Source organism: Neofelis nebulosa, chromosome 2, assembly GCF_028018385.1.
Source record: "Neofelis nebulosa isolate mNeoNeb1 chromosome 2, mNeoNeb1.pri, whole genome shotgun sequence".
Classification (NCBI taxonomy): domain Eukaryota; kingdom Metazoa; phylum Chordata; class Mammalia; order Carnivora; family Felidae; genus Neofelis; species Neofelis nebulosa.
Window position 1 is genome coordinate 219,579,814 of NC_080783.1, and position 27,350 is coordinate 219,607,163.

Sequence of the window (27,350 nt, forward strand, 5' to 3'; positions counted from 1 at the left end):
GAACAGAAGCCACCCACTCCGTGAAAACCTGTGCAACTCCCGACCAAGGCCAGAGCTACAGGAAAACCACCGATGCTGCCGACGGACCCCGAGGAGCGATACCCTTCTGCCCCCTGGGTCCTGAGAGTGCCTGCGTGGGGCCTGCGGAGCCCAAGCCCTTAGGATGTGGAGAAGCAAAGAAACGGGGCCTGGAGGAGGCCACATCACCCTCACCCCTTCGTGCTGACACCCTGCAGTTTGCATCCTGTTTTATGAACCAAAAAGTACCACCGTTGGCCCAGGAGGTGTGTGGGCAGATCTGACCTGTGAACACCCTGGTCCCGGTGGGTGTGGGGCCGTGGCCCCCACAGAGGCAGAGGGAGCTGGAGGCAGGCAGGAACACAGGGTCCCGGACTCTGCACTCTCCCTCAGCGGGCCAGGAAGCTGAGTGCATGTCTGACCCTGTGGACAAGCTGTGGCCTGGGAGGTTCTCAAGGGCTACGCCTTTAGAAGCAACGGGAAGAGGAGGCACAGGAGGAGAACGAAAAACAAAACCACGCTGCGGTAGATACTTGAAGGCCAGGAAATGGTAACCGTCCATATGCACTGAGGGTAAACGGAGGCAGGAGAACCAGAGCCGTGCCTCCTGACCCCCATCCCCCAGACACCTGCTAAGCCGTCTCCAGGGAAAAGATGCCCCCCAACCCGAATCAGTGTGCAGGACCTCAGCGGATACCGCAGGAAGACCTTCCTTACACCTGACCTCAATCTCTTCTGCTGTTTAAAGTGATCCCTAACTCCGGGCCAGTCTCGCAGCCACCCCTCCACAGGGCTGCACCCTTGAGGGTTTTTGAAGACTCCAAACGTCCCCGATCCCATCAGCAAGTGTGCCCGCATCTCACCCCCAGGCTGGCCCGGAAGTCAGGTCCTCTGCCATTGGGGAAGATGTGGCCCTGTGCCTGGCAGGGTTTGGATGCCCTTAACACAGGCAAGGAAGGCACAACGACCCCTTCGGGGCCACCACTAAGGAGAGACCCTCTACCGTCCCCCTTCGACCGGCCGGAACAGCGTGGCTACAGGACAACCCTTCTTTGCAGGACACACAAGTCCACGGACACGCATGCCCCCTCTGTCCCCAAGGCTGCCACCTGACTGTCAACGCTGCCATTGTTTTCGGTTCTGCCGCTCAGAGATGGGGAGTCCCGCCAAGTCGTGTCACCCAGGCCGAGTTGGGCATCCCTCGGAAGCCACACCCCTGGGGTGCCCTCCTCCCTACCCACCCCGGACCGAGCCCCAACCAGAAAAGAGGTGGCTGTACCTGAGGTCTCCCCCAGAATTCTTGGGGGCTTGACGTCTTCGCCATTGTCTTTGCTGGGACTGGTGGAAGGCTCCGTTGTGCTAGCCCCAGCCGGGATCCTATTCCTCGGGCCCAGGGGCTCGGTGGCCCCTTTAGTCTGCAGCGTCATGGAGGTGGCCGTGGTGGCCGTGGCGGCGGTGGTGGCGATGGCCACGGTCGTCTTCCGTGTCTGTGAGATGGAAGCCGTGGTGGGGCCGTAAAGGCCCGGAAATGTGTTGGACTCCGGGGCCTCCTCCTCCCCCGTGGGTCCCCAGGCGATGAACTCCGTCTCGGTGGTGGGCCTGCTGCCCCGGAAGTCAAAGCCGTTGAAGCCGGCCCCCTGCACATGCCTTTTCCCCCTCCGCAGGAGGGCCTGCTGGTCCGTGCCGGCCGCGCCCCCCGCCGTGGGCGACGGGGCCGTGGCGGAGGAGGAGCCGAGGGAAGGGCTGGATCCGGCCGCAGCCGGGGGCTTGGCGAGCCCGCCTCTGGGCACCAGGGCGGCCACCTGGTCCCTGGGTCTGTGCGCCCGTTTGGCGCGCGGGCTGGGCATCTGGCCGTGGCTGCGCTCCACGCGGGCCGGGCGCGGGCTCCACACGGGCACGGGGATGCGCGCCGCCTGTCCACTCTTCAAACTCCACAGCCGGGGTGGCCGCTGCGGTGGCCGGGGCAGCAGCCGGAAGTCGGGGCCCGGGCCCAGGGACTCACACGAGGGCAGATCCATGGCGAGCTGAAACATGGCTATAAGTATCCAAGCATGGCTTCCTATGGAGCAGCCCGGCCAGCGGATGCACATGGAACTGTATGGAAAAGAGAGAGCAGTGTCAGCTGGGGGCTCGGGGCTCTGCCGGCCGTCCCTCCGCCCCCACCACGACGGGGAAAGAGCGCTGACCCTAACCGCAAGAGGGAAACTGAAACACGCTCCGTCCGGGGACTCCGCAGCCCTGCTCAAGGGCCATCTCTCGAGCGGCATCTTAGAGGCTCGGCCGCGACGCACCTGCTCCGGGGATTCGGCTGCCCCGCCTGCACCGCACCTGTCTACCCGGGAGCGTGCAGCCCACGCGGCAGGCCGGCCGCGACCGCGCAAAGAAAGGGAGGCTCAAAACCCCCAGCTCAGCTGGCAAGACGACCTCAAAGACCGCCCGTTCCCCTCTTGGTTTTTGCCCAGATTAAAACGGAGACACGGAGGGGCGCGAGGTAGGAGAATGGCAGCATTGGGGGCTCGGTCTGCCCCTCGGGTCACGCAGGTTACAGGCCCGGGGCGAGTGTCTCTGAGCACACATCCTGCCCCTCCTGAGGCCTGGGGACAGGGGCGCTCGTGGTGCGGATGAGCCAGGGGGGCTCACGGGAGTTCACAGCGGGCACGGAGGCTCAGCATCTACTGAGCCCCTAACCGGCACCGTGGTCCGCGACCCCGGCCCCCCCCCGCCCCCCCCCCCCCCCCCATCGCAGGCAAATGTGCGTGTCTTAAAGCAGCCTGCGGTCTCGGAGGCTGTACGCTGGGAAAACTTATTTCTGGATCCGGTTCAGAAAAAAATGAGATCTGCTGTGGATAAGCTGGAAGTTTATCGATGCACCAACTCGGCCCAAGTGCCATTCTGGTGACATCTCGGCTTCCCCTATTTATCTTCAGCACAGGGACCCTTTGAAACCCCAGCGCCCACCCCCTGAGCGCCAGGAAGGCTGTGGGAAGGGCACACCCCACGCCACTGGGGACGGCGGACGGGGCTGCGGGGACGGTGAAGCCAGGTGGGGGCACGGGCGTCAGGTGAGCACCCAGAGCACAGCGACAGGCACGCGGAGGGTCTGGGGGCCCCGGGCCCATGCCCCCTCCCCCACCGGCTCAGACAATTGAGGGCCAGGCACAGGCGCCATTCAAAGTCAGTACTTGTCGCCAGCCTCACGTGCAAACTCTGACACGGATCCAGAAGTTGAGTGACCGCTGTGGGCGGGGGCGGCGAGGGCGTCCGGTGTGCTAAGCCGCCAGCAGGAAAAGCTGCTCAAGACCAGCCCCGTAGAAGAAACAGCTCACGGTTTTTCTCCATGAGGGTTTGCGTGACTTTAAAAGGGAATAAATGAGTGAGTGAGCAGGAGGCCGTGTGTGAGTGAGTCACGTGTGCATGTGAGTGTGCCTCAGGACGCCATATCGGTGTGTGTGAGGGCTGATGTGGGGCCCGGATATACCTGGGGGTGTGAGTGTGTCAGCAGGTGTGCACGAGTGTGAGTCTATGGGGGTGTCTGTGTACCCATCTGTCACATATGTGTGCGTGTGTGCACGTGTGCGGCCAGTGTGGGGTCTGCACATGTCGGTGGGCGTGTGGGCCTGTGTCTGTGTGAGCTCCCCCCCCCGCAACCCGCCCCGCTCTGCACTCACCCCACGTGCCTGGGGCCGCCTCCTCTCTCGTGTGCACTCAGGCACGTGCAGCTCCCTGCCTGTCATCAGGACGTTGAAAGGAACTTGTATTAATGAGCGCTAATTACCAAAGAAGACTAATCCCCAAATAAAAAGGCCCCAGTATTTTAATCAGAATGAAGGTGCTTTGCTGCAGAAATTAGAGTTTGCTCATTATGCTAATGCCTCCGCACCGAGTTTCTGCCCGCGTGCAATTTCTCTGCACAGCCAGCCAAGCTCCGTGCAGGGACCAGGGCCACTGTTACTGTGCACGGAAATTTAGGTCAGTGTGAGACACCCCCACGCACAGAGTAACACAGCTCCTCTGTGGCCACAGGTGACTCAGTAAGGATCGATGCCTCAGACCCCCCGGTTCTCCCGCCACTCTGCACATCTGGATGGGAGTCCAGCCGCCAGGGACACGGGACCCTTCGTCAAGCAAGAGTGGCGCCTCGGCCCGGAGGGCCTCACCAGGCACCACCAGGCCCTTCCAGCCCTCACAGCCCCCACCAGGTTCCACCAGCCCCTTCCAGCCATCACCAAGTAAGGCCAGGCCCCTCCAGCCCTCACCAGGCGACATCAGTCCCCTCAGGTCCCACCAGGCAATGCCAGGTACCATCAGACCTCCACAGGCCTCAGCAGGCCTCAGCAGACACACCCAGGCCTCACCAGGCCCCTGCAAGCAGGCGCAGTAAAGAGCAGCCACGGAAGAAGCCACGAGCCGTCAGGACCCGGAGAAACACTGCCCCAGGAAATTAAGACCACAGCACCCAAGCCCGTGCCTGCTGGCCTGCCCCAGCATCACTTCACACACGGGATATTTCTGTCATTTTTCACCAATCATGAGCTGTAATTGGTTACCATAGAAACCCCCTCATTTCCACGCCACCCAGCTGTTATGCAGAGAAACCCAGCGAAGGCAACGGCAGGGAACTTGCTTTGTTTCTCCTCTTCGAGTCCAGGTTCTTCCTTCTGGAAGCAGTGGATTTGTCCAGAGAGGGGACATTAGGAGGGCAGGTGGATGAGTCGGGACACACAGACGCTCCTCTTCACGCCGGCAGCCGGGAGACACCGGGCCAGGGTTGGGGACAGAGAGAGCCCCTCCCACAGGGAGATCAGGGGCAGATTCTGTGGCCTGCAGGGACCCGAGGTCTCCCTACAGGGGTTAAAGGTCCCAGGCCCTCTGCTCTGTCACTAGAGCCGGCCGGCCCACATGTGCCGTCCGGACCTCCACGGTCCTGAGCCACACACGGGGCACTTCCTGGGACGCTGCTGCTGTGCCCCGGCGTCAGGGGGTCCCGCCACACGAGGTGCAGCACAGGACCCCTCTCCATCCTTCCAGCGGGCCTGGACCCAGGAGCGCTCTGCCCTCCGACGCTGTCCGGCACAGGGCTGCGAGGCTGCAGGCGGAGGGCTGTCGGCCACTATCCACGGCGGCTGAGTGCCCCTCCCACGTGCAGGAGGGAGGCCTGTGGCTGCCACCACCACCAGCGGCCGTCAGAGCCGCCACGGGAAACACCAAGGAGGCCAGGCCACAGTGCAGACCTCCAGGGCATCCGCAGGCCCCTTGGGAACATGCCCCCCGCTCTGCATCCACGGGGGCGGCTACCGGTGCCACGACAGGTCCAGGCCTCCTGCCACGGAAGGGTGTGGGAGACGGGCGCTCTTGCACGCAGTTGGGAGGTTCCGCAAAGCCTCAGTTACCTGCCGACCCTGCACCTTCCCCTCTTGGGGATAAACACAAGTGCACACAAACACGTGCACACGCGCGTTCAGGGCAGCGTCATTCACCATAGCAGGAAGCAGAAACGACCCGAGTGTCCACCAGGTGCATGGACAGTGTGACACCCCCCCACCCCCAGCCCGGGGGATGCTCTTCGGCCTGAAAAAGGAAAGCAGGCAGATACACCCTGCAGTGTGGACGGAGCCCGCCCAGGTCACGGGGGGAAGAAGCAGCTGGTCATGTCAGATACGTCGTTCGCTTCTACTCCTACCCAATGCCCAGAATCGGTGAATCCAGAGACAGAGAGTAGATTCCTGGTCGCCAGGAGCAGGGGGTGGGGGGCGGTGACTGCTAATGGTTGTAGGGTTTCTCTTAAGGGTGTTAAGAATGTTCTGGAAGGAATAGTGCTGATGGCTGCACAACCTTGTGGATACGTGAAAACCACTGAGTTTGGGGCATGTAAATCACGTGGCTGTGTCCAAGGGTGGAGGGACCAGCCTGGGGTGGGCATCCCACTCTGCCCTCGGGCCCTGCCCGCTGAGGGGGGGAGGGGTGGCAGTTGGTGGGGGCAGGGTCCGGATGGGGGAGCTGCCGGCATGGTGCACAGTGTGCATTCGAGACCTTTCAGGCTTGTGCACGGTCCTCGCGGGGTCCTGGGCTCCTCTGAGCGCCCGGCTGCCCAGCCCCTCTGAGCCCCACGGCCCACGCAGGGCCGCACCCCAGCCCCAACTCTGAAGGGCGAGCTCTCCCACCTCCAGCTGGCTGCATCCCCATCAGAGCCGCAGCTCCATCCACCTTTATTTTCTGGTTTGTAGCTTTTCTGGCTTTTCCCCCTTTTACATTTTTATTGAAATCTTTTTTTTCTCTAAGAACAGGTTCATACGATTCAAGGGCTTGAGATTGAATTCGCTGGCTTCTGTGTGTTTTCTTCACAGAAGAAACCACTGTCGATTAAGGGAGACAAAGACTTGTCTTGTGGTTAAGGTCACACTTGTCCCCAGGGGGCTGGCGGGAACTGCCTCTGACAGGCAAGAGCCCCGGGGCGCTGAGACTCCGGGTTGGGCTGAAGGCTCACGCAGGGGCCCAGGGACCACGTGGCCCACGGGCTGTCTGGGAATCTCGCCACAGTCAGTGACAAGCCCCCCCCCCCCCCACCACAATCCCAGCACTACATTACCAAGGGTCACCCCTGCCCCCAGAGTGTCCACTCAAGGGCTTGTCATCAGCTGGTCTGGGGCACCAGCCACAGTCAGTGATTCTGTCTGATGGAGAGGTTGGTTCACAGATGTTTGGGATGGTGTCTTCCTTAGCTGGGTCCCCTTCCGTTTCCTCCGGCTATGAAACGGGTGACTTTTGAAGAGTTTACAAGAAGCGGGTGTCCCCCAACAGTGTGTGCTGTGCTTAGTGACCTGCTTCCCAAAATTAGCCCATGGAAAGGGGAGGGAAGTCACTTTTCAGTGGAGACTCCTGGCACCCAGGGCCGTAGCCAGTGTCAAGGTCATCTGCACGGTGGCGAGTCATGCTGACATCAGGCACTCCTGACGTGACGTGGTGGGGAGGGCACTGCCCCTCCTCCCACCCGACCACGAGAAAACCACCACACGAATCCCGATGAGGGACATCCATCCGGCAGGATACCTGGCCCGTCCTCCTCCATGCAGTCAAGGTCATCAAATACCGGGGAAATCTGAAAAACCGTCACCACCAAAAGGAGCCCAAGGAGACCTGACTACCTAAGTGCCGGGCGCTGCCCTGAGTGGGATCCTGGAGGAGAAAGAGGAAGTCGGCGAAAAGCTAGGGAAGTCCGGAGAAAGTGCAGGCTTCTCGGACGGTACGGTGAGGACACGTGCCCCGTGGTGACGTGACAGTGAAGCAGAGGGGAGTCTGGGAGCAGAGAACACAGAGCTTCTATCTGCTTTGTTCTTCAGTTTCTGAAAATCCGCAAGGTTCTTGCAAACGCAAACCACCAACAAAGCAGGGCAGGACCAGGGCAGGTCTGGATGTGGGGGTCACGCCGGGGGTGAAGGGGCCTCGGCAGGGGCTCCCCGGGTGAAGGCAAGTCCACCTGGGGGTGGGGGTGGGGTCTCAGGGTGGGAGCACCCACAAAGGAGCATGGCCTTCCTCTGATCATGCTGTTCTGGAGGACGTGAGCTCCGCCAGGCAGGGAAACGTGGCTTTGGTGGGGGGCGAGACCCTGGGGCCCAGTGTGGATTAGGTTTCTCGACCCCTGTGGCTCCAAGTTCTCTGGCACGATGGCCCCGCACAGAGGGGGCCAGCAGGCTGCCCCTCTTTCCCCTTCGCACTTGTGCCCCAACCGCCAACAGGTGCAGCGCCTCCCGCCAGACTCCGGGGGCAGAGACCCACCCTCCCGCACCCCCACTCAGGGCAGGACACCCCCGCCTCAGCTCCGGAAGAGAGCTCGCACTTTCTTCTGGAAGGCAGTCGCTGGTTCAATTTTCCTAATGAAAGAAAAGGGGAGCCGTGACTCACTTGAATGGCTTCCCCACCTGATGTCATTACTGTCCTGTCAGAGCCACCCCTTGCTCACTCTACCCCAGGACTTACTACGATTAAGAGCGTCCCTCTCTTTCAGGAAAGGTGAGCTGGGGCGCCTACAAGGCTTTCGTCCTCAGTGGCCCCAAGGATGTCAGGCACACACGTGATACTTGATTCACGGGAAGGAGCAGTGTAGGAACCATTCATTCGCTTGGGATAGAAACCTTGGGAACGACACCAAGGGTCTGGCTACCGGCCCACCCCAGAGCAGGGGCGCCAGCTGCGCGATTCTGGGGTCCCTGAGTGCCCTCCCCCCACTGGAGTGGGTCCGCTCCTCAGTCAGACTCCTGGGTCCCACCCTGGGTGGGCCAGGGCTGGTGCGTCCATCCTGCCCACTCAGCAGGGGGCGGGGCAGGGGCAGCACTCAGCACCCGCATGAGGCCCACAAGAGCCCCACACAGCAAGCTGGCATCACACCTGGACCCCGAGTTCAGGACTCAGGGACTTAGGGTCCCAACAATCCCAGACCCGTGGGACCGGGGACACACTAAGAAAAGTAAAGCAAACGAAACCTCCATGACCCACAGCCATGGAGGCTCTAGTCCCTCGACCATCCGCATGGTGGCTCCTCCCCCGGGGTAGGGGTGCTCGGGGGGCACCGGTCCCTGGCAGGTGCTACTCCACACTCCTGCCAGCCTTGTACAGCAGCCAAGGCCCCGCGGTTCCCGGACATTGCTTCACAGGCTCCCGCAGGTGATTACCGGGCACCTCACTGCTGCCTTGTGGACCATGAGGCACATTCACACACATATCAGCCATTCTCCCCTGGGAGTGATTTTACCCCCGGGGGACAGTCAGCAATGTCCACAGACACTTTTGGTTGTCACCATTCAGGGGTGCGACTGGCACTTAGTGAGAGGCCCGAGATACGGAGAGCCTCCGGCAGTGCCCAGGACGGCCCCCACAAAGACGTAGCAGCCCCAGTGTCCACAGGGCTGGGGCTGAGAACCCCCCCGCCCGTGTTCTCTTTGCTCCTCCCAGGGCCTGGTGAGGGGGGAATGACCATCGTTATCCCCCGGAGAAAGAGGCTCAGAGATGACCTACCCACTCCTGCTCCAGAAGGAGCACTGGACGCTGGGGACACAGGGAACTCGGGCCCCGCTGCCTGGCTTCTATCCCGGTGCCACAATATGCTGGCTATGTGAGCATGGGCAATCCACACAACCTCTCTGTGCCTCTGTTGCCCCACGCCACGGGGTGTCACAGGACTCCGTGGGGACTACTGGATGCCTGGCTCCTTGTGGGCACCCACCAGCACCAGACATGACCCCCCCCCCACCCCCCTCGAGGCTTTCAGTGGTCCTGAGGAGGCTCCTGCTCTCTCTGGGAGCTCTGGAGCAGGGCGTCGGCAGGATTCGGAGGCACGGGGGATGTTCTCGACAGCCTTCACAGGTGCCTGGAGGAGACTGAAGGATAGCAACGTGCTGGCGTTCTGGTTGCCTGGGCAACGTGCCCGCAAGCATTCTGGAGGAGTGAGGTGGTGACAAGCGGTGGGTGGGTAGCACCGTGGGTGGGAATGTTCTCTCCCCAGGAGCGGGGAGCAGGGCTTCTGCGAGACTGACACAGCCCTGCTGCTGCGGCCGGGCCTCTGGTCCCCGCTAGGACCAGCCCTCCAGGACCAGCAGGTCCCCTCGGCTCAGCTACGGTCCCTCCTACCTCGTGTCTGCACCCTCTCTGGGCAGTGCCCAGGATGTGGCCAGCAGCTGCCCCAGCGGCCGGGCAGCCTCCCCAGGTCTGCCAGCCCACCTTGGCCCGTACCCTGGGCCACACCTCCCACGCTTCCTCTGCAGGTGGGGGCAGAGGTCCAGATGGGCCCCCAGCCCAGGGTCAAGTCATGTCCCTCCGGGCGAAAGCACAGACTCGGCAAAGCCAGACGGTTTATAAGAGCTGGACCAGAACCTTGCTGCCTGCTGATCCGCCCCCAACACCAAAGTCAAGGCAGAACGAGGAGGCCCAGGAGAGCCCTGCAAACTGCCAGAATGTGTTCTCCGCCTGGGCCTCCCATGAGAATCACCTGCTTGGGAGGGGGGGTAAGGTGGTGCTCACAAAATGCTGGGACCCAGGCCCCACTGTGCACCCACTAACCATCATCTTCAGGGGAGAAGTCCAGCATCACTAACGTTTCCAGAAGCTCCCCTGGGGGTCGTACAGGGTTGGGAGCAGAGGAGCACAGTCCATTCCTCGCTCAGACCATGTCGGTCCTACTTTACGTCCACTTTTATCAAGAGATCAAGGATAGGGCAGTAGGGAGGAAGGGACAACGCGGGCACACGGTGCTGGGTGCCGGGTGACCCCTCAGAACAGGGCCCTGGGCACAGCACAGGCACACGGTGGCCCCCGGCCTGCGTGCTGCCTCTCCAGGCTGCCCCCTGCCAGGATGTCCGGCCAGGCAGACGTTCACGGGCAATTTCTCATGCAGTCACGGGAAAAGACCAGAGCCAGTGCACTAACACACGTTTTCGGAAATCCAGCCCAGAGAGGAGGGGGCAGGGAGAGCGCACCGATCAGTAACCCACGCGGGCTGCGCGATGGCCTCACGCCCGGCCCTGGGCTCAGCACCTTCCACGACCGCCACATGCCGCTCGCTCGGTGGCCCTCGGAGAAGGAACACTGCTACTCTCCTCTCGCACAAGAGAGAGAAGCCAGAAATAGCAGCGGCGTGTTCTCTGGGAAGAAGTCTCTCGGTACAACTGCGAGCCTGGGGGAGGCGAGCGTTCAGCCCAGCAGAAGGGGTGCCAGGAGCACGCAGTTGTCCGGGCCCCTCTCACACTGGGAAGCAGGCACCCCGAGCCCCCCACGTGCGGCTCCCGGCGACACACGGCTTATCGCCGACCGTCCTGACCCAGAGGAGTGGATGCCCGGGAACAAAGGCCCGGCTTCCAGAGCACCCGCGGAAGGCCCCCACCTTCTGGCTGGGATGCCATCGTCACGCTGGCGTGCACAAAAGTCGTTGCGCGTTTAGGGCTCTGTGTGCGCCACCCGACAAAAGCAGGCCCTCCATGGGCTCCACAGAGACGGGAAGCAGGTGTTGATGGGCGTGTGGGGGGCGTGGCAGGGGGGGAAAGGTGGCCGGGCCACCGGGGCAGAAAGCCCAGCTCCACTGCTACCTCACCCACCGCAGGGGATAGGGACCTGACTGGGCACCATCTCCCAAGGGGGTCATGCACCTGCCATGTGCGAGGGGATGCGATGATAACCAGATGCCAGCAGAGCTCTCAGCAAAGGGCCTGGGGCTGCCTAAGGCTGGGACCCCTGCTCTCGCCGCTGGCTCCAGAACTCCCAGGACCAGCCCTTAGGAAAAGCTGGGGTGAAGCTGGAGTCCTTCCCAGGACACCCGTTCCAAGGGACTCAGCATGGCAGGGCACCCCGGGTCCCTGCACCTCAGGGAAAACTGAGGGGGGGGGATGAGATCAGTGTGTAGGAGCTGAGTGGGTGCTCTGAAGGAGGCGAAATCACAGAGAACCAGAGAGGCTCAGAGCCTTGCGTGAGGCACGGGCGCTGGGCCAGGAGCACCACGCAGAAGGACAGACAACCGTCCATCAGGCAGCTGACTGGAGCTGGGGGAAGGGCAGATGACCTTGAAGGTCCTTCTGACTCTGTGATGTGCAGATTTCAGCACGAGGGTCCACCTTCCATGGTCAAAGGCAGACCCAGCCCAGCTGGGGGAGCCCCGAAGTCCTCAGCCTTTTCCACACCCTGCGGCAAGCACATCACCGTCCTCAGTCCTTTATACCTGAGTGTAAATGAGGCTGAGAGAAACGGGGCCCTTGCAGGGGGTCAAGGGACTCATTCAGCAGCTTGCATGGGACACAGGTCCTGTGGTGGGGAGGGGGCTGTCACGGCTCCTCTGTGGCCCATGTGACAACCCACCTTCAGTCCACGGATGGGGAAAAAGGCAGCGGTAACTTGGAAACAAGCTGGACTTGCCAGGAGTGCATGAATCATCTATGCAAATCCTACAATGTAGGTCACAGCTCCTCTCATCTTCAGCCACAGAAAGTCTCCGTGTCCCCATCAAGAGAGGATGTGACCAGGAGAGAAGCCCTTCTACCCCCCACCCCAGCACCCCACCCGAGCACCACCTGCCGACCCGGGAGGACACCGGACACAAGTCCCTGTGGGCTGTGGGTGAGCCCATAGACACACTGGGGCCCTGGGGAAGTGCCCCCAGGCGTGAGGCCCGCCCTGAGCGCCGGCAGTGGCCCCAGGACAGGTCTCCTGGGCCAGTTCCCATTTACCCCCCTCCACACCCTCCGAGATGCAGCCCCTGTCCAGGCACCGGTGAGGACGTTTCACCTAGCGCAGGGCGCCTTGGGACTCACTTCACAGCTGCCCGCCCTGGGGCTGGGCGCAGAGGGACTGAGTGATTGGGGTGCAGGACAAGCTTCCAGCCAGAGTCACACGAGCTGGAGGAAGCTCCCCCTGACCAGACATCCCTGCGCTACCCACCATCAGAGGTTTCCCAGCCTCTGAACACAAGCAGTGACGGGGGGCTCACTACCTCTAGAGAGCACAGAGCTACGTGTGGGGCAGCGTCTCAGAAAAGCCTCCCCGTGTGAACCAAAGATGCTTTCGTGCGGTTGGTTCCCACTCCCCGCTGTGTCCTGCGGGGACTCGACTCATCCGATCCCTGGACTGTACTCCCAACACACACACACACACACACACATACACACTTGTACATGCACAGACACGCACACACATTCACACCCGTGCTTACATACAGAGGCACTCACATGTACGCGCACAAATATGTGTGTGCATGCACAGACGCACGCACAGGCACACACATTCCCAGCCACCCCTTTCCGGCTCTCCCTCCTGTGCCAGAGCGGAGAGCCGCCCCGCGTCCTGGCCACCTCCACCAGGCAGGCACCGTGCTGCCTGAGTCTCCCAGCTGTGTGTCCAGAGCTTGGCTGCAAACACAGCTTGGCAGAAAGCTGGTGTGACAGCCACCGCTGGCGTGAGGACAAAACACCGTCGTTTGGGAAAATTCTTTCCAAAAGAAGCCGGCGGAGCTGGGCCAGCTGGGTCAGAGTGTCCAGCTCTTTCTGACGAGGTCGTCCCAGCCGTCACTGTCCCAAGAAACAGGTGCTGCAGGACTTCTTGCCGGAAGGTCCGGGGGGCAGAGCGGCTCTTCCAGGAAGGCCCAGAGCTTCTGGGCAGCAGCTGTGACTTGAAAGGGGAAGAAATCCTGTGTTTTCTGGGAAAGCAAGTCCCCGGCGCCGGGCTCTGAGGGAACGAGGGCCAAGGAGGTCTCCACCCCGCCCTCCCCCTCATCCCAAAGCACCTGGCCTCAAGCTCTGGGCGGTTCTGTCCGGACGTTACTGCCGAGAGGGGTTCAGTGTCAGACAGACCGCATCGTCCTCTCTCGAGAGGGTTTCAAACGATTCTCCGGAAAGTTCTCCACCCTGTGCCCCAGCACGGATGGCAGTGAGCTACTGACAAGCTCGCTGGTGGCATCTGTGACACGCAGGTCTGACTCCACATCTTATCTCCATCATGCATCCGAGCTCCGCGCTCCAAAGGGCATTTCTGTCGCAGACGGGGCAGAAATGGTCATTCCCGCTGTACAGATGGGGACACTGAGGTGGGAAGGGGTTAAGTGGAGGGGGTGATAGGAACAGAGCCGGGCTCTAAATCCGGCCTCCCTCTGCCCGTCACCCACATCACCCTCCACCGTCTCGGGGGAACCATCTCCACCAAGGGGGCTGGACGGCTCCTCCGGGCCAAATCCAAAGGCCTTCGGTGATGTCACTGAACACCATCTACCAAGGTCGTGAGACTCCAACACTGTCCCCTGGCTGACAGTGTGGGCAAAGTGCCCTCTCCCCGAGGACCACCCATGCTGATCCTCATGGGAGGACGAGGGAGGAGAGAAACAGCTGCCCACGGAAGCCCTGAACCTTCTAGGCAGCCGCTGGGCACTGAGCCGTGCTCTCGTAGGAACATGGCCCTGGTGAGAAGAACGCACCCCAAAGCCAGAGCCCAGAGATGCCTGGTCATCTGCCACGGTGGGACGCAGGGCACATCCTCCCACAAACGGACCAGTCCACACATACTCACGGGCATCTGGAGCCCTCTGCCTGCGGCCACACGCCGCTCTGTGGACACTCATGACCACCTACGGCTGCTGAGTTTCAAACCCAGCGGACACGACCCAGGACGTGCTGAGGACAGCCGCCCACCGCCTCCAGCCAAGTGCCATCTTCCCTTAGGGTCACCCTCCCACCTCCCTGAGGCCTTGCTGTGTGTCCCTCCGAAATTCGTGTGTGGAAGTGCGAAACTTCAGGGACCTCAGAATGGGACAGTAGAGATCAGGTCTTTGCAGAGGTGATGAAGATAAACTGAGGTCATTAGGACGGGTCGTACTCCAACAGGACCTGTGTTCCTATAAGAAGAGGGGATTAAGGCACAGACACCCCCAGAGGGATGACCGTGTGAGGACACAGGGAGAGGACGGGTGTCCACAGGCCACAGAGAGAGGCCTGGGAAGAGGTAGCCCTGTGGGTGTGTTGACCTCAGCCTTGCAGCCTCCAGGATGGGGTGGGGGCAGGGAACCAATGTCTGCTGTGTAGGCTGTGCGGCCGGCGACATCTGCGTGGCGGGAGCTGGGCAGACACAGGCACCCTCCCCCACTGCTGCCCGGCCTGTGTTCTCCTGGGTCCTGGACTCAGTGCCTGGGGCTTGTCTGTGGGAGATCCGGTACCACGGCCTGGACCTTGCACATGCAGGGGTCACTCACCAACACGACCCCACCTCCCCGGGGTCTGCACCAGGCTGGCTGCCCCAGGCTGACCCCCCTGCTGGCCAGCTCCCAGCAGAGCTCCACGCGACCTCTGCAAAACTCTTGGCCGCTTCACAACGGCACCCCCATCCGTGTGCGCCCAAGACAACAGTGCCAGAAATCTAGAAGCCATCTGATCCCCCCCTTCCCCTCCCCATCCTGAAAACACACGCTCAGCGAGCCCTCTCCATCCCTCCCTGCCAGGCAGGGGTTCTCAGCCTCGGAGCATGCAGGTTTGGGCAGGACCGGGCAAGAGTCTGGAGGCATCCCTAGCCTCCACCCACAAATGCAAATGGTACCCATCACCCCCCCACACAAGTGTGACGAGCAGAACTCTGTCCGGACACTGGCACACGGCCCCTAAGGGAGACCACCTGTCCTGCTGGGACACACCTGGAGTCCACTCACCATCTCCCCTCCCCCTTCCCCAGGCCGCCACCTCGGCTGATGCCCCACCTGCTCCCCACCGTCCGTTCTCCACCCAAAGTGATGCTGAAACTCCAGGGGCCAGAGCCCTGCTCCTTCCCGCTCAGCCTCCTTCCCCCGGCCGACCCGGAACAGATCCCACCCGCCCTGGGGCCACCAGCCCCTCTCCTCCTGGCTTTGATGATCTATTTCTCTGGGCCGATGCCCCATGAGAACAGGAACTGAGCCCATCTTCCTCACAGGGTCCCCCGAGGAGCAGGGTAGCTCCTGATGCACAGGAGACCCCCCCCATAAATATTTGCTGAAGGAACGAATGAATGAGGGCATCCAGTGATGGGAGTGGTTCGGTCACCTGGTGTCAGGCAGAGAAAGGGGCCCCAGGACAGTCACAGGACCGCGGTCCCTGGGGACCCTGATCATCATGGATCTCTGACAGGTTCTCACAACCCTGACCCCACTAGCGGAGGAACAGTGCTGAGAGCACACTGTCCCTGCGTGCATGGAGCCCAAGCCCCCAGCTGGGAGGGACCTCACCTTGTCCCCTCCCAGCTCAGATGGTGGGTCTCCTCCCAAGACTCTCCTTGATGTACCCCCGAGTCAGGGGATGAGGTTCCTTTTCCTCTGGCACTGATTCCCAACACAAGCTGACAACTACCCCCTCCTTCTCTCTCTCGGAGTCCCTTGGCACCCAGTGATCTTGAGGTCACCTCACTTGGGGCAGGAAGGGCCATTTTGCAGATGGTGGGATTTGGGGCTCTGGTGCTCCAAAGAAGACACTCTCCGGGCCCATCCTCTCCCACCACCTCCAGGAAGGCCCCTGCCCCTCCTTAGACACCTTGCAGCCCCTGGTCCCTCACCACCTCCAGGAAGCCCCTGCCCCTCCTTAGACACCCTGCAGCCCCTATGGCCCCTCACCACCTCCAGGAAGCCCCCTGCCCCTCCTTAGACACCCTGCAGCCCCTGGTCCCTCACCACCTCCAGGAAGCCCCTGCCCCTCCTTGAGCACCTCTATGCCCCAGCCCCCTTGCCATTTCCAGGAAGTCCCCTTCCCTTCCCTGACTACCCTCCAGCCCCATCCCCTCCCCACAACCCTTGGCAGAAGCCCTCCATGACTACCTGCCCCCACCTTCCTCTGTCCTGACCTCCAGGGGGCCTCCTCTGATGCCCAGAGTCTGTCTCCACCAGCACCTGTGACATGCCAGGACCACTGCCTGCCCCACCCCCTGCTGGATGGGTCCCTGCATCCTGGCATCACGCGGGCTTCTCTGAAGTTCCCTCAGAAGCTTTTTTCCCATGAAATAAGAGAGGAACCCGGCCCCAGGGCTGTGGCAGGGAGACACAGGGCACAGAAAACTAAATTGCAGCCTGAGGTGGGAGCTTATTAAGCTTGATTGTTATTTAATATTAATTACACTTTAATACGAACGTTAACTGTGCTTCATAATTTTAATTTTTATTCAATTATTCTGCAACCATTGATTAAGTAACCACAATGATGGGCGCTGGGGATCTAGGAGTGAGGAGATCTCACTCTTTCTCCAACCCAGCGTGCAGCTCAGGTTCGAAAATATGTGCTCAAGGATGGAGTCTGGAGTGAGTGAAAGAATGAATGAATGAATGAGTCAGAAGCTTGCAGTTTATTTGGGGAAACAGGCATGTTGGGCACCAAATGACCCAGAGGCAGGGCAGTCAGCATGCTGGGGCGGAATCGGCTCTGTCTGGGTGATCCTGGAGGGCAGCTCAGAGGCGGTGATGGGTCTCGAATGCCCAGTAAAAGTTTACAAGGAGAGGACACTAGGGAGCATAAGGAACGCAGGCTTGATTTGTGGGCCTCCACTTAGGGAGGCCAACAGCAGTCAGGGGGGCTGCAGAGGAAGGCCGACTGGAAATTCCCAGCCTCCGTCTCCTCCGGGGGCACTCGGTGTCCCCTCAGCAGTCACTGAGCCCTTTGCTGGGGTAGGAACAGGGATGGGTTCTTATATTCACAAGCTCAGCCAGTGCCCATGGCGGCTGATGGTGGAGGGACCCCCAGCCTCCGTGCCTCAGTTTGCTCATCTGAAAGCAGAGAGAGGTGAGCTGGGGGTTCAGACCCAGGCTCTCAGGCCCCACAGCCCAGGCTCACCGCTGCTCTGTGCTCTGCCTTGTCAACGTGCCTGGCGAATGATCCCGAGGGAGCAACCGTGAAGCCACACAATCACCGTGACCAGATGCAGTGGCCTGGGGTGGGGTGGGGCAGGCAGCTGCCTCTCTCTTGACCATGAAGCTGTTCCCGCTCGCCTACTTGCCCTCCTCACCATGAACCACACTGACACCACTTCCCTCTGGTGGACCCTGCCCATCGCGTCCCAAGTGTGGGCTTGGGAACAGAGGGAAGGGATAGCGGAGCAAGGCACTCGGAGGAGGGGACAGGGACACAGAGGAGGGGACGGGACAGGACGCAGGCCCCAGAGAGACGCCCAAGGCCCCGACAGCCCTCTTCTCAGACGGGATGTGCAGGGGTGGCAGGTGCAGGTGGCACCAAGAGACGAGGAGGGGCCCCCACCTCCTCACCTGTAAACGGGGCACCTGGAGGCCACGCGGGCCCCTCCAAGAGGTTGTCCCCCCAGACGTGCTTTCACACTCCAGCCCTGAAGCGCTGGCCCACGGCTCTCCCCCTGCTGGGAGCACCTGGCCATCTCCTCCTCGTGCCTGGATTCTTCCTCCCACACCCACCCCCGGCACCCAGAGTGCACGAGCTAACTGCTTGAACCACGAGCACGTGCCAACTTCCACCTGGGGCATCTGCAGAGCGTCCGCTGACCCCAGCATCTCTGGGGCTCCGGATGGAAATGCAGCCTGAAACCCCACACCCCATCTTTCTCTCTGGATCCCCCCTGGGCTAGCCCAGCACACGCATCCAGTCATCCCCCGAGATCTGCGGTGTGCCCAGCACACAGAGCAAGGGGGCAGCAGCGGACCAAGGGGGCGAGGCCTCTGTCTGCCTGCAGCACTGGCTCCTGCTGACCATCCCGCAGCCCAGGGCACCATCCTGTCCACAGTCCCAGGGGGCCAAGCCCTACTGCCCACAGCTGGACCAAGGGAGGCGGCCAGCAAGTCCCGCAGCCTGGTCTGAGAAGGGTGGGGGACAGACGGAGGGCTGAGAGAACACAGGGCACTCTGCAGCCCGCGTGTGTCCCCTGAACAGGAATGGGCTCACACAGAGTGGAGACGTCACCTCTACCAGAAAAGTCTGGAAGTGCCCCCGAGAATCTGGGAAAGCTCAGTCTCTCCTCGTGGACCATGTGGCCCCGGGCAGCTCTGTAAGGCTCTCAGTGTGCCCGTCTGCAAAATGGACTAAAATGCTTTGCAGAGAGGATTAAATGAAATAACGCCAACCTCGGACCCGCCCTCTGGCAGGCGCCCAGTAGACAGGACGAGCCATGTCCCTCAGAGCAGGACAGCACCCAGAGCCAACCAGGCCCAGAGGCGTGGACGGAAACAGTGACGTCCCCTCTGTCCTGGGCCTCCGCGGGGCTCAGGGGGCAGCTCCTGGATTGGGGATCCACAACGACGACACGATGCAGCCATGGCGACTCCCATCCTTACAACAGGCTGGAAAGACCTGGATACCTTGGGTCTACTGTGCAGACCCAGCCGGGCACCCCAGACTGGAGCCCCGATGCACAGAGGGCAGCCCCACCCAGGGGACCAGGAAGGGACCGGCAGGGCTGGTTTCAGAGCCTAGAAAACCATCTGCAGGGGCTGGCTGGGTGCAGCTTCCCGGGGGGGGGGGGGGGGGGGGGCGGTGGTGGGGGACACTGGAAAGGGCAGTGGTGAGGCTCCACCCTTGACTCACGCCTCTCCAGGGAAGGGGCTGAGTTTTCTTCGTCTATCAGAGGGCAGGACATATATCCGTTGACTTATCAGGGCCTCACTGGAGCCGGGAGGGTCTGTGCTACAACTCGGGGCAGCGGTGAAATCAGACGCTGCACCGGCCCAGGCAGGGTGGCTATGCCTCTTCTGGTTGGAGGCAAAGAAGGAATAACCCTCCTCCCCGACCTGTCGCCACCAGGGGCTCCCTCTAGCCGCACCCCGTTCCCGGGCAGCCCCACGTGCTCCAAGCACTCTACAGTGTGCAAAGCACTCTGTGCTTTGTGTGTGGCGAGCCCAAGCTAGAAGCCCAGTGCCTTGCCCGGAAGCCCCCCACACAAAGGAGCCTCGAGGTCTCCGGGGCCACCCCGGTCTGCATCTCCTCTGAGATGCAGCTTCTGAGGCCACCACTTACAGCGGGAATCTGAGGGAGGGGGAGTGCCAGGTGCCCACTCTGTTATGTGCACACGTCCACCCGGAATCCCGCGCGCTGCACGGAGAGCAGGCCTGGCTCTGGGGCCCCAAGGCCCCCGGGGGGGCTCTGCCAGACTGCACTCGCTCACCATTAGATTAGAAAACAGATATTCTGGGGTAACCGACTGCTTGCTCAGTTGCTGACTGGCAGCCCTCTGGCAAGAGAAAACAAGTTAACTGCCTAATCCGTTGAATTTATAGGGGGGCCTGTTCTGATTTCTTGGTAACTGTTTCTGAAACCCGTCTGGGGGCAGAAGCGTGTCGGCGTGTTTCTCTCTCTCCTCACCGGCCGGGAACTGTGCTGGACGGCCAATTTCCTCTACGTGGTCTCAGGGACACTCCGTGGAAAATGAAGAGGGTCCAGACCACAGCCGGCATGGCTGGTGGGCCAGGAGGCCTCGCCCCCTCTGTGCATGGAGTCATCCAGGGAGGGGCCCTCACCGTCCCGCCCCATGGCCAGGATGTCTCCTGATGAGGCTCCCTTGGGCCTGAGCCCCCAGCGTGGGGTGTGGCCTCCTGGCCCGACTATGGGGGGAGCGAGGCTCTCGGGTGGCCTGAGTCTCTCGTGGATGTGATTCCCGCCTGCGGGCAATCTGCACCGCAAGGAGAACCAAGACAGCAAATCCAGGCCTTTGTTTTCAGAATTCTATTTTCAAGTTAATCACTTGTTTGTTTTTAAATGAGAAGCTACACCTTGAGTGTTTTCACTAAATAAGTCTGTGTTTGCCTGTCGACCAGCGTATTTAATTCCTCACGCGCTGTGTTTCGTACAGGAGTTTCCTCTCTGTCCCTCTCTGTCTCTGTCTCTCTCCGTCCCCTCCCTTCTCCCCTTTCCCTGTCTCTCCTCTCTTCGGGGTCAGTCTGCCAATCTGCTACCCATATTAATTATGAGGCCAGCTCCACGCTGGATCCTGCCCAGGCCCCGGAGTAAGACACGCCCACTGGCCTCAAGGTGAGGAGATGCACAGGTCGATGACAGTAAGTCAGGCACGTTCAGACCAAGACCCTGGGCAGCCGAGGCATCCCTGTGGCCTCACCAGCTGGTGGAGGAACAGCACCTCCTCGGGGACTAGGGTCATGATCAGGTAAGCAGGAGCCATGTTTCAGCCAGGCCAGCCTCCTCCCAGCCTGCACATCTGCATGGTCAGTTTGTGTCCACAGCCGTTCTTGCCATGGCTCAGCCCATACTCTGGGCCACACACCATCCGCTCCTAACCCACAGCATGGGGCTCACAAGGCCAAACTCTGGCCGCCTCTCCAGCCCCCATCCTTCTCCTTGTCTTGGCCACCTGCTCTTGCAACCCCCTGGCCTTGACATAAAGGTCCCTTTCTCCGAATGCCCTTCTGTCACCCCAGAAAAGGCTAGGCCCCAGAGAAACATTCTCATGGGTATAACCCCTCATTGGCAGCCACTCAGAGCTGCAATCCTTCCCTGAGCTATTGGCCCGTATGGCTCTGGGTCTCTGTTCTGTCGACCTCTCCAGCACCTCACCCAATACCCACACACAGCAGTGCCCCACAAGTGCCGATGGATGGATAGACAGATGGATGGGCAGAGGGATACACGGATGGATGAATGAGTTCAGATGAATGGATAGAGGGACAAGTGGATAGGTGGGTGGATGGATGGATGGATGGCTGACTGGATGGACAGACAGACACATGGATGGTTATACAGACAGATGGACAGATGGTTTAAAGGATGGATGGGTGGATGGATGGGTGGATGGATGGATGGATGGATGGCTGCTGACTAGATGGATGGTTGGACAGATGGATGGTTATACAGACAGATGGACAGATGGTTTAATGGATGGATGGGTGGATGGATGGATATGGATGGAAGGATGGATAGATGGATGGATGGATGGGTGGATGGGTGGATGGAAGGATGGATAGATGGATGGATAGCTGCTGACTAGATGAATGGTTGGACAGATGGATGATTATACAGACAAATGGAGAGATGGATTAAATGGATGGATGAATGGATGCATGGGTGCATGAATAGATGGATGGATGGGTGGATGGGTGGATGGGTGGATGCGTGGATGGGTGGATGGATGGATGGGTGGATGGATGGATGGATGGCAGGCATCAGTGCTTCTTCCCTCTCATGGATGTCTCACTGCATTGACCATCTGTCCTGACTATGTTGGTCCTGGGTACTCTCCCTTCTCTGAATGATGGCCATATTCGTCATATGATTCAGTTCAGCATTTAACAGTGTGGCCAAATGCTCCATTCCACATGTGAATGTTCTTTTTTCTTAAAGAAGCTCTAGGTATGGAGGGCAGAAGCTGCCACTACTCTTCTCCGTCCGGCTTGGCAACATTGAACCCTCGCCCTCTACCACGATAAATGCAGAAAAGAGGTTATTCAGGTCTTTCATTTCCAATCAAAGAGGAAGCTAAGACCATGGGGAGAAAGTCTAGCATATGAAGCCCAGGGGTTCCAGCACGCCCCCCCCCCCGCCAGGCGGTCCACCAGGGTGCTGCCACCCCGGTCTGCCCCCACACGAGACACAGTGTACCTGGGCTCAATCAGCGTGCTGAAACCAACAGAAGGTGAACCAGAGTTTCTAGAGTTTTTTTTGTGCTGGGTTTAAGAGAAACCTAACTCTGAATTTCAACTGAGACAACAGATAATTATGGGAGATTGCAAAAATGATCCATGGTTTCCCTCAAAAAGGTCCCCTCAGGATTCTGCTATGTGGCGAGTGCCCGTGGTGGATTTCATGAGGTTCTCAAGCCCTCAATCCTACATTCTCACTCTGATGACAGTTTTAGAAAGTAAATACTTTCTGTTTTATTGAATACATTCTGCAAAGAAAGAGAGAAGAGAGACAGACAGACACTCAGCAGTCTGTAAGGAGGAAGATGCCAAGCTAAGGGTCTGAAGGGAGGACCAGGATGCTTGGCTCCTGTCACCACCCATTGTCCCGGGTCCTTACACTTACAGGAGGGACCTTGTGGGGGATGGGGCTCATGGCTGGCAGATGGCTGTCTTGGTTGGGGGGGGGGGGGCGGTGAGGCATGGGCAGCAAAGATGCTGGTCCAGCTCAGGGGCATCGGCTCTCTATTGTGACCCATCTGCAGAGCAGACACCACCCTTGCCCAGAGGCTGAAATCCTAAGACCGGGCTGACGTATGCCAGTGAGTCCCACTGAGGAATCAGAAGGATTGGTGACTTCCAGAAGGACAAAGGGGATAAGCAGACCAAAGGGCTCATCTTACCCCAAGAGCCAAAGGCTGGTTGGTGTCCTGGCCATAGCCGGGAAGGACAGGCAGAATATTCTGGAATGATGGTCTGCCCACTTTAGCACCTCAGCCAGTCTCCTTATTAATTTGCTGGCATTAAGATAGGTAGAGTGGCAGGGAGGGAAAAAATTTCCTTACTGTGCCTCGCGACAAGAAAGGTTTGTCTCAGAATCGGCAAGGGATCCCAGAGGTCTGTGGTTTATCATTTCACTGACTTACCAAAGCCAGGTAAGGGTGTGGGGCTCGCTCCTGAAGACAGGGCTGTGCTGGGGGCACAAAGGGATTATATTTGTGATATACAAATTCCCCGCACTCTCGGGCCGCTGAGTGGAGACAGCCCGACTGGCTGCGAGGACAGAGTGCAGGTGGGGTTCGATCATTTCAGCAGCTCTGCAGCAGGCAAGCACTAGCTGCCTCGTGCCCAGCACCTGCTCCGTGGGGGAAGACCCCAGATGAGAAGGGCCCTGCCATCCAGTCCACAGTTCGGGTTTTCCCAGGCGAAACAGAAGGCAAGCCCTAAAGGAATGGGCCCTGGCAAATTTGGTGCACATTTTGAGGGCTGCCTGAGTCCCTCTGTCTGTCACCTGACACGTCCTGCCATCCCCAACCCGGCAGAGGCTCCAATAGCCAAGCAAACAGACCTTCAGCCTGTGGCCTCAGGTTGACCAGATGGCTGATCACAGGATGCTAACACCTGCCCCCACAGTTGGGTGTGCACGAGGCGGGGGGGGGGGGGGGTGGGCAGAGGGGAGGCGCCCATGGTGCACGCAAAGACGGCACCAGCGAGCTTGTCCGTCCCCCTGCCTGGCAGGGGTCTAGATCTCCGGTCCCGGGAACGAGCTCCTGCCAGCGGCAGCTTGAAGACAGAGATGCTGTGTTTGGTGATCTGTCAACGTTATTAGTTGGGATGGTGGCTGCCACCAGGCTCCCACAAATTGTGATATACAAATTGTTAGCAGCTTGCAGACCATTTGCAAATAAACCATCGCAGCAAGGCATTAAAAGATCCCCTAAATAAGCATTCTCGTGGAAGGTAGTGACACGGGAGCCTGCTCATATCCTTCCTGCCTGACACTTGCTCCATCAAAGGAGGAGAGGCTCGTCCCATGGAGAGGCTGTGCAGGCAGCATTTAAAATGCAAAGATCTGCTGATTTTTCATACGGAATTATACAAATGGAACTGCTCTTCCATTTTATGATTGAATTAGGTAATGTATTGATGGTGCAGAAAGAACCAAGGTTATGTCCTTGTTTTTCATGATTTATGGGCCTGGAGCATTTCACAGCTCCTGGCTCTGGACACAATCTCGCTAACATGCGCCGTGGTGCCCAGGAAGGCTGGCTGTCACAGAGGCACAGGACGGGGCCGCTGGCCGGACAGGGTTCCAGGCCATTATCACGTCCTCCAGAAGAGCCCTGTTAGAAGGGGAAGGCCCAGCAGCAGGAGGTTGGCTTTGGCCTTTTGTCTTGTTCTCCTCCTGCCATGGTGACTTAAGGCCACAAAGGCAGAAGACAACCGCTGGGGACCAGGTCTGACTCCATTCTCAGAGGCCCCTGCGGCCCAGGAGCCTGGAGGCCAGGGGTTGCTGACCTCATGGGACCCTCTGATCCTGCCTCTGTTCAATCGCTGCACCCATTCCGGATTTACCAGCTGCCCTTGGACGAGCTGCCACCCCCTGCCTCAGCATTCCCACCTGTGAAATGGAGAGATGTGTGTCTGTCTCTAACAGTGAGCACGTAGCTATGTTTATAAGCAAGTGGTGAGCCAGAGGTGCGTGCAGAAATCTTCTCATCCCAGGATTCTACCCAGGAAAGGCAATGGATTTGGAATGTCTAGAAGCAGGAGAGAAAGAGCTCCCTGGAATGAGGAGGAGCTGAGAATTTGCTCAAGTTTCCCCCTCCCCTCCCCTCCCCTCCCCTCCCCTCCCCTCCCCTCCCCTCTCCTCCCAGGCTGCTCACCCTTCCCTCCCCTCCCTGTCTTCCCACCAGGCCACCAGGCAGGCCTGGAGCAGCCCTGGCCTTGCTCTCTGAACTCTCCCTCCTGCGCTCATTGAGCTAAGGTGGCCATGTCGCCCCTCGCCCGGCCGATCCCTTCTTGCCTATGGAACGGACGGCTTCCAGGGAGGAAGGTTATCGGCTCCTTAACAGCTGCCCCTGAACAGCTGGGGGTGCGTTCCCGCCCTGCACAGGCACAGGGCACAGTGCAGCAGCATTTCCTGAACGCTGGGGCTCTGCAGGGCACAGGAAATTAAAGTGCCGGAGTGAGCCTGACATGCCGCGCCATGGCAGCCCCAAGGGCCCTGCCCTCCCTGGCCTTTTACCGACTGTCCCCGCTGCCAGGCCCTCCCCCAGCCAGCCTCCCTCTACCCACTTCCTCTCCTTCTGGTCCCTGCCCTCCTTCCTTCTGCCCTACCCCGCTGCCTCCCGCCCCTGCCCCCCTGTCTCCCGCCCCTGCCCCCTTCCTCCAGCCCCCGCCCCCTTTCATCTGCCCCTGCCCCGTGCATCAAACTGTCCTGACCCTTCTCATGCTGCTCCTGCTTAGGCTCCATCCCCGGGCCCCTCTGCAGGCAGTGACAGCCCTTCCTTCCCCCTGCAGACCCTGTCCCCTTTCCCGAGCTGGCACACAGTGACCTCCGATGGCTGTGGAATCGGTGGAGGAAGAGGGTGCAGCTCCGTGTCACCCAGGCGACTCCCGGAGCCTTTCCCAGCTCCGAGGCCAACGTCTGTGCCACACTGCCCAGGGGGGCCGACGGTGGCGCCCGGCATGGGAAACACGGGAAGGGCACGTCCTACGTCCCTTTGTCGTCCTGGGTTTGTGAAGTCACGCTTGCTTTCGCACACGTCACGGTCACGGGAGATCCGCTGAAACGAGAGGGGTGGGCTCAGAGGTTTTCCAGGGGGTCCCGGCCCAGTGGCACCAGCATCGTTACCCGCACACCGATAAGACGTGTGGTTCTTGGGCCCCGCCCCAGACCCACTGAGTCGGAGACACTGGGCCCAGGAGCCTGCATTTCACGAGCATTCCAGGAATGCACTGGGAGCCCTGAGGCCGAGTGGGGGATCCAGCTGACCTTCAGCGACCTTCACTCGGTGCCCGCTGCAGGCACTCATGGCCTTGGTCACTCTAATACCCCCACAGCCCTGAAGGACACGCACTGTCGTTAACCCCATTCTACAGATTAGAGGGATGGGGCACAGAGAGGGCGAATTATGCACCCAAGGCCACACAGCAGAGTCCGGATCGGAGCCTCAGCAGCCTGACTCACCGCTACTCAGAGCTGGGGCTCTGGCAGGCGACACAACTGGAGCCACAGCCAGGAGCAGAGGGCGTGGGGACCTGGGCCCGCAGGGGGCTTGACGTCCCTACTGCCTCACTTCCCACAGAGCTCCCATCACCATCACCGACCTCACCACAGCCACGTCCAAAACCCCACGAAGGGCTCAGCGTGGCTCCGGGGCCCTGGGGGAACGGCTGCAGGAGGCACGCAGGCAGGGCAGTCCCGGCATTCAGTCTGCACAGAACCAGGCCGACTCCAGTAGGCAGCACGGAGCCACGAGGGAGAGTGAGCTCGGGAGGGGCCCGGGAACCCAGGGGCGGTCGGGACGCGGGCTCCTGGAAGGGCTGACACGGTCTCCGGCTGGACAGCGGAGAGAAGGTGGTCCAGGTGGAGGCCCGGGTAGAGGTGGCCCTGGGTGGGGCTGCAGGGAGGCAGCCACAGGGCGCAAGGTGTCCTCGAGGCTTCCTGAGCGAGGAGATTTCAGCCAGGACAAGCACGGGGGTGACGACCGCTCGCCGCTTGCGGGGAGCCTGACCGATGAGCAGCACAGCCCTCCACGCCCCCTGGACACTCGCTGCTGCCACATTTCGCAGCTCTAAGTTGGCACATTGGAATGCACTGCCCGTTCCCAGCTTTGCGGTGCCAACGGACCACGGCATCATCAAGGGACACGGGCCAGACTCCCTACAGGAGTCCTGGCCCTGGCACTTCCTGGCTGTGTGGCCTTAGGAGCCTACTGCCCCTCCTCTGCCTCCGTTTCCTCATCTGTGAAATGGGGGTCGTCACGGGTGCCGAGGACTGACCACGGTGCGTGTCCAGCACGCACAGAGCACCTGGAACCCACGGGCCTTTGAGATGGGGAGACTGAGGCAGAGAAACCGAGGAACCTGCCCAAGATCACAGAACTGACTCACGCTCCCCACACGGTCCCCGAGACCCCAGGCACACGGCCATCCTGCAAGCGGCTGTCTCTTCTCTGTGGGAGACGGACAGGAGGCACAAAATCAGCACGCACGCACCATTCTTTATTTTTTTTAATGTTTATTTATTTATTAAGAGACAGAGACTGAGCGCCAGCAGGGGAGGGACAGAGAGAGAGAGGGAGACACAGAATCCGAAGCGGGCCCCAGGCTCTGAGCCGTCAGCACAGAGCCCGACGCGGGGCTCGAACCCACAGACCGCGAGATCACGACCTGAGCCGAAGTCGGATGCGTAACCGACTGAGCCCCCCGGGCATCCCAATGTTTATTTATTTTTGAGAGAGAGACAGGGACTGAGCGCCAGCAGGGGAGG

At 60.5% G+C, this 27,350-nt stretch overlaps 1 protein-coding gene across 2 annotated transcripts in view; it reads right to left on the reverse strand.

Moving 5' to 3' along the window:
- The window catches only part of AJAP1 (adherens junctions associated protein 1), a 120,488-nt gene that overhangs the window by 62,123 nt on the left and 31,015 nt on the right, over nucleotides 1-27,350 (reverse strand). For both annotated transcript variants that reach the window (XM_058719329.1, XM_058719330.1), the window contains exon 2: nucleotides 1,298-2,112. In XM_058719329.1, coding sequence (XP_058575312.1) covers nucleotides 1,298-2,112 — 815 coding nt within the window. The remainder of the gene's footprint in view (nucleotides 1-1,297; nucleotides 2,113-27,350) is intronic.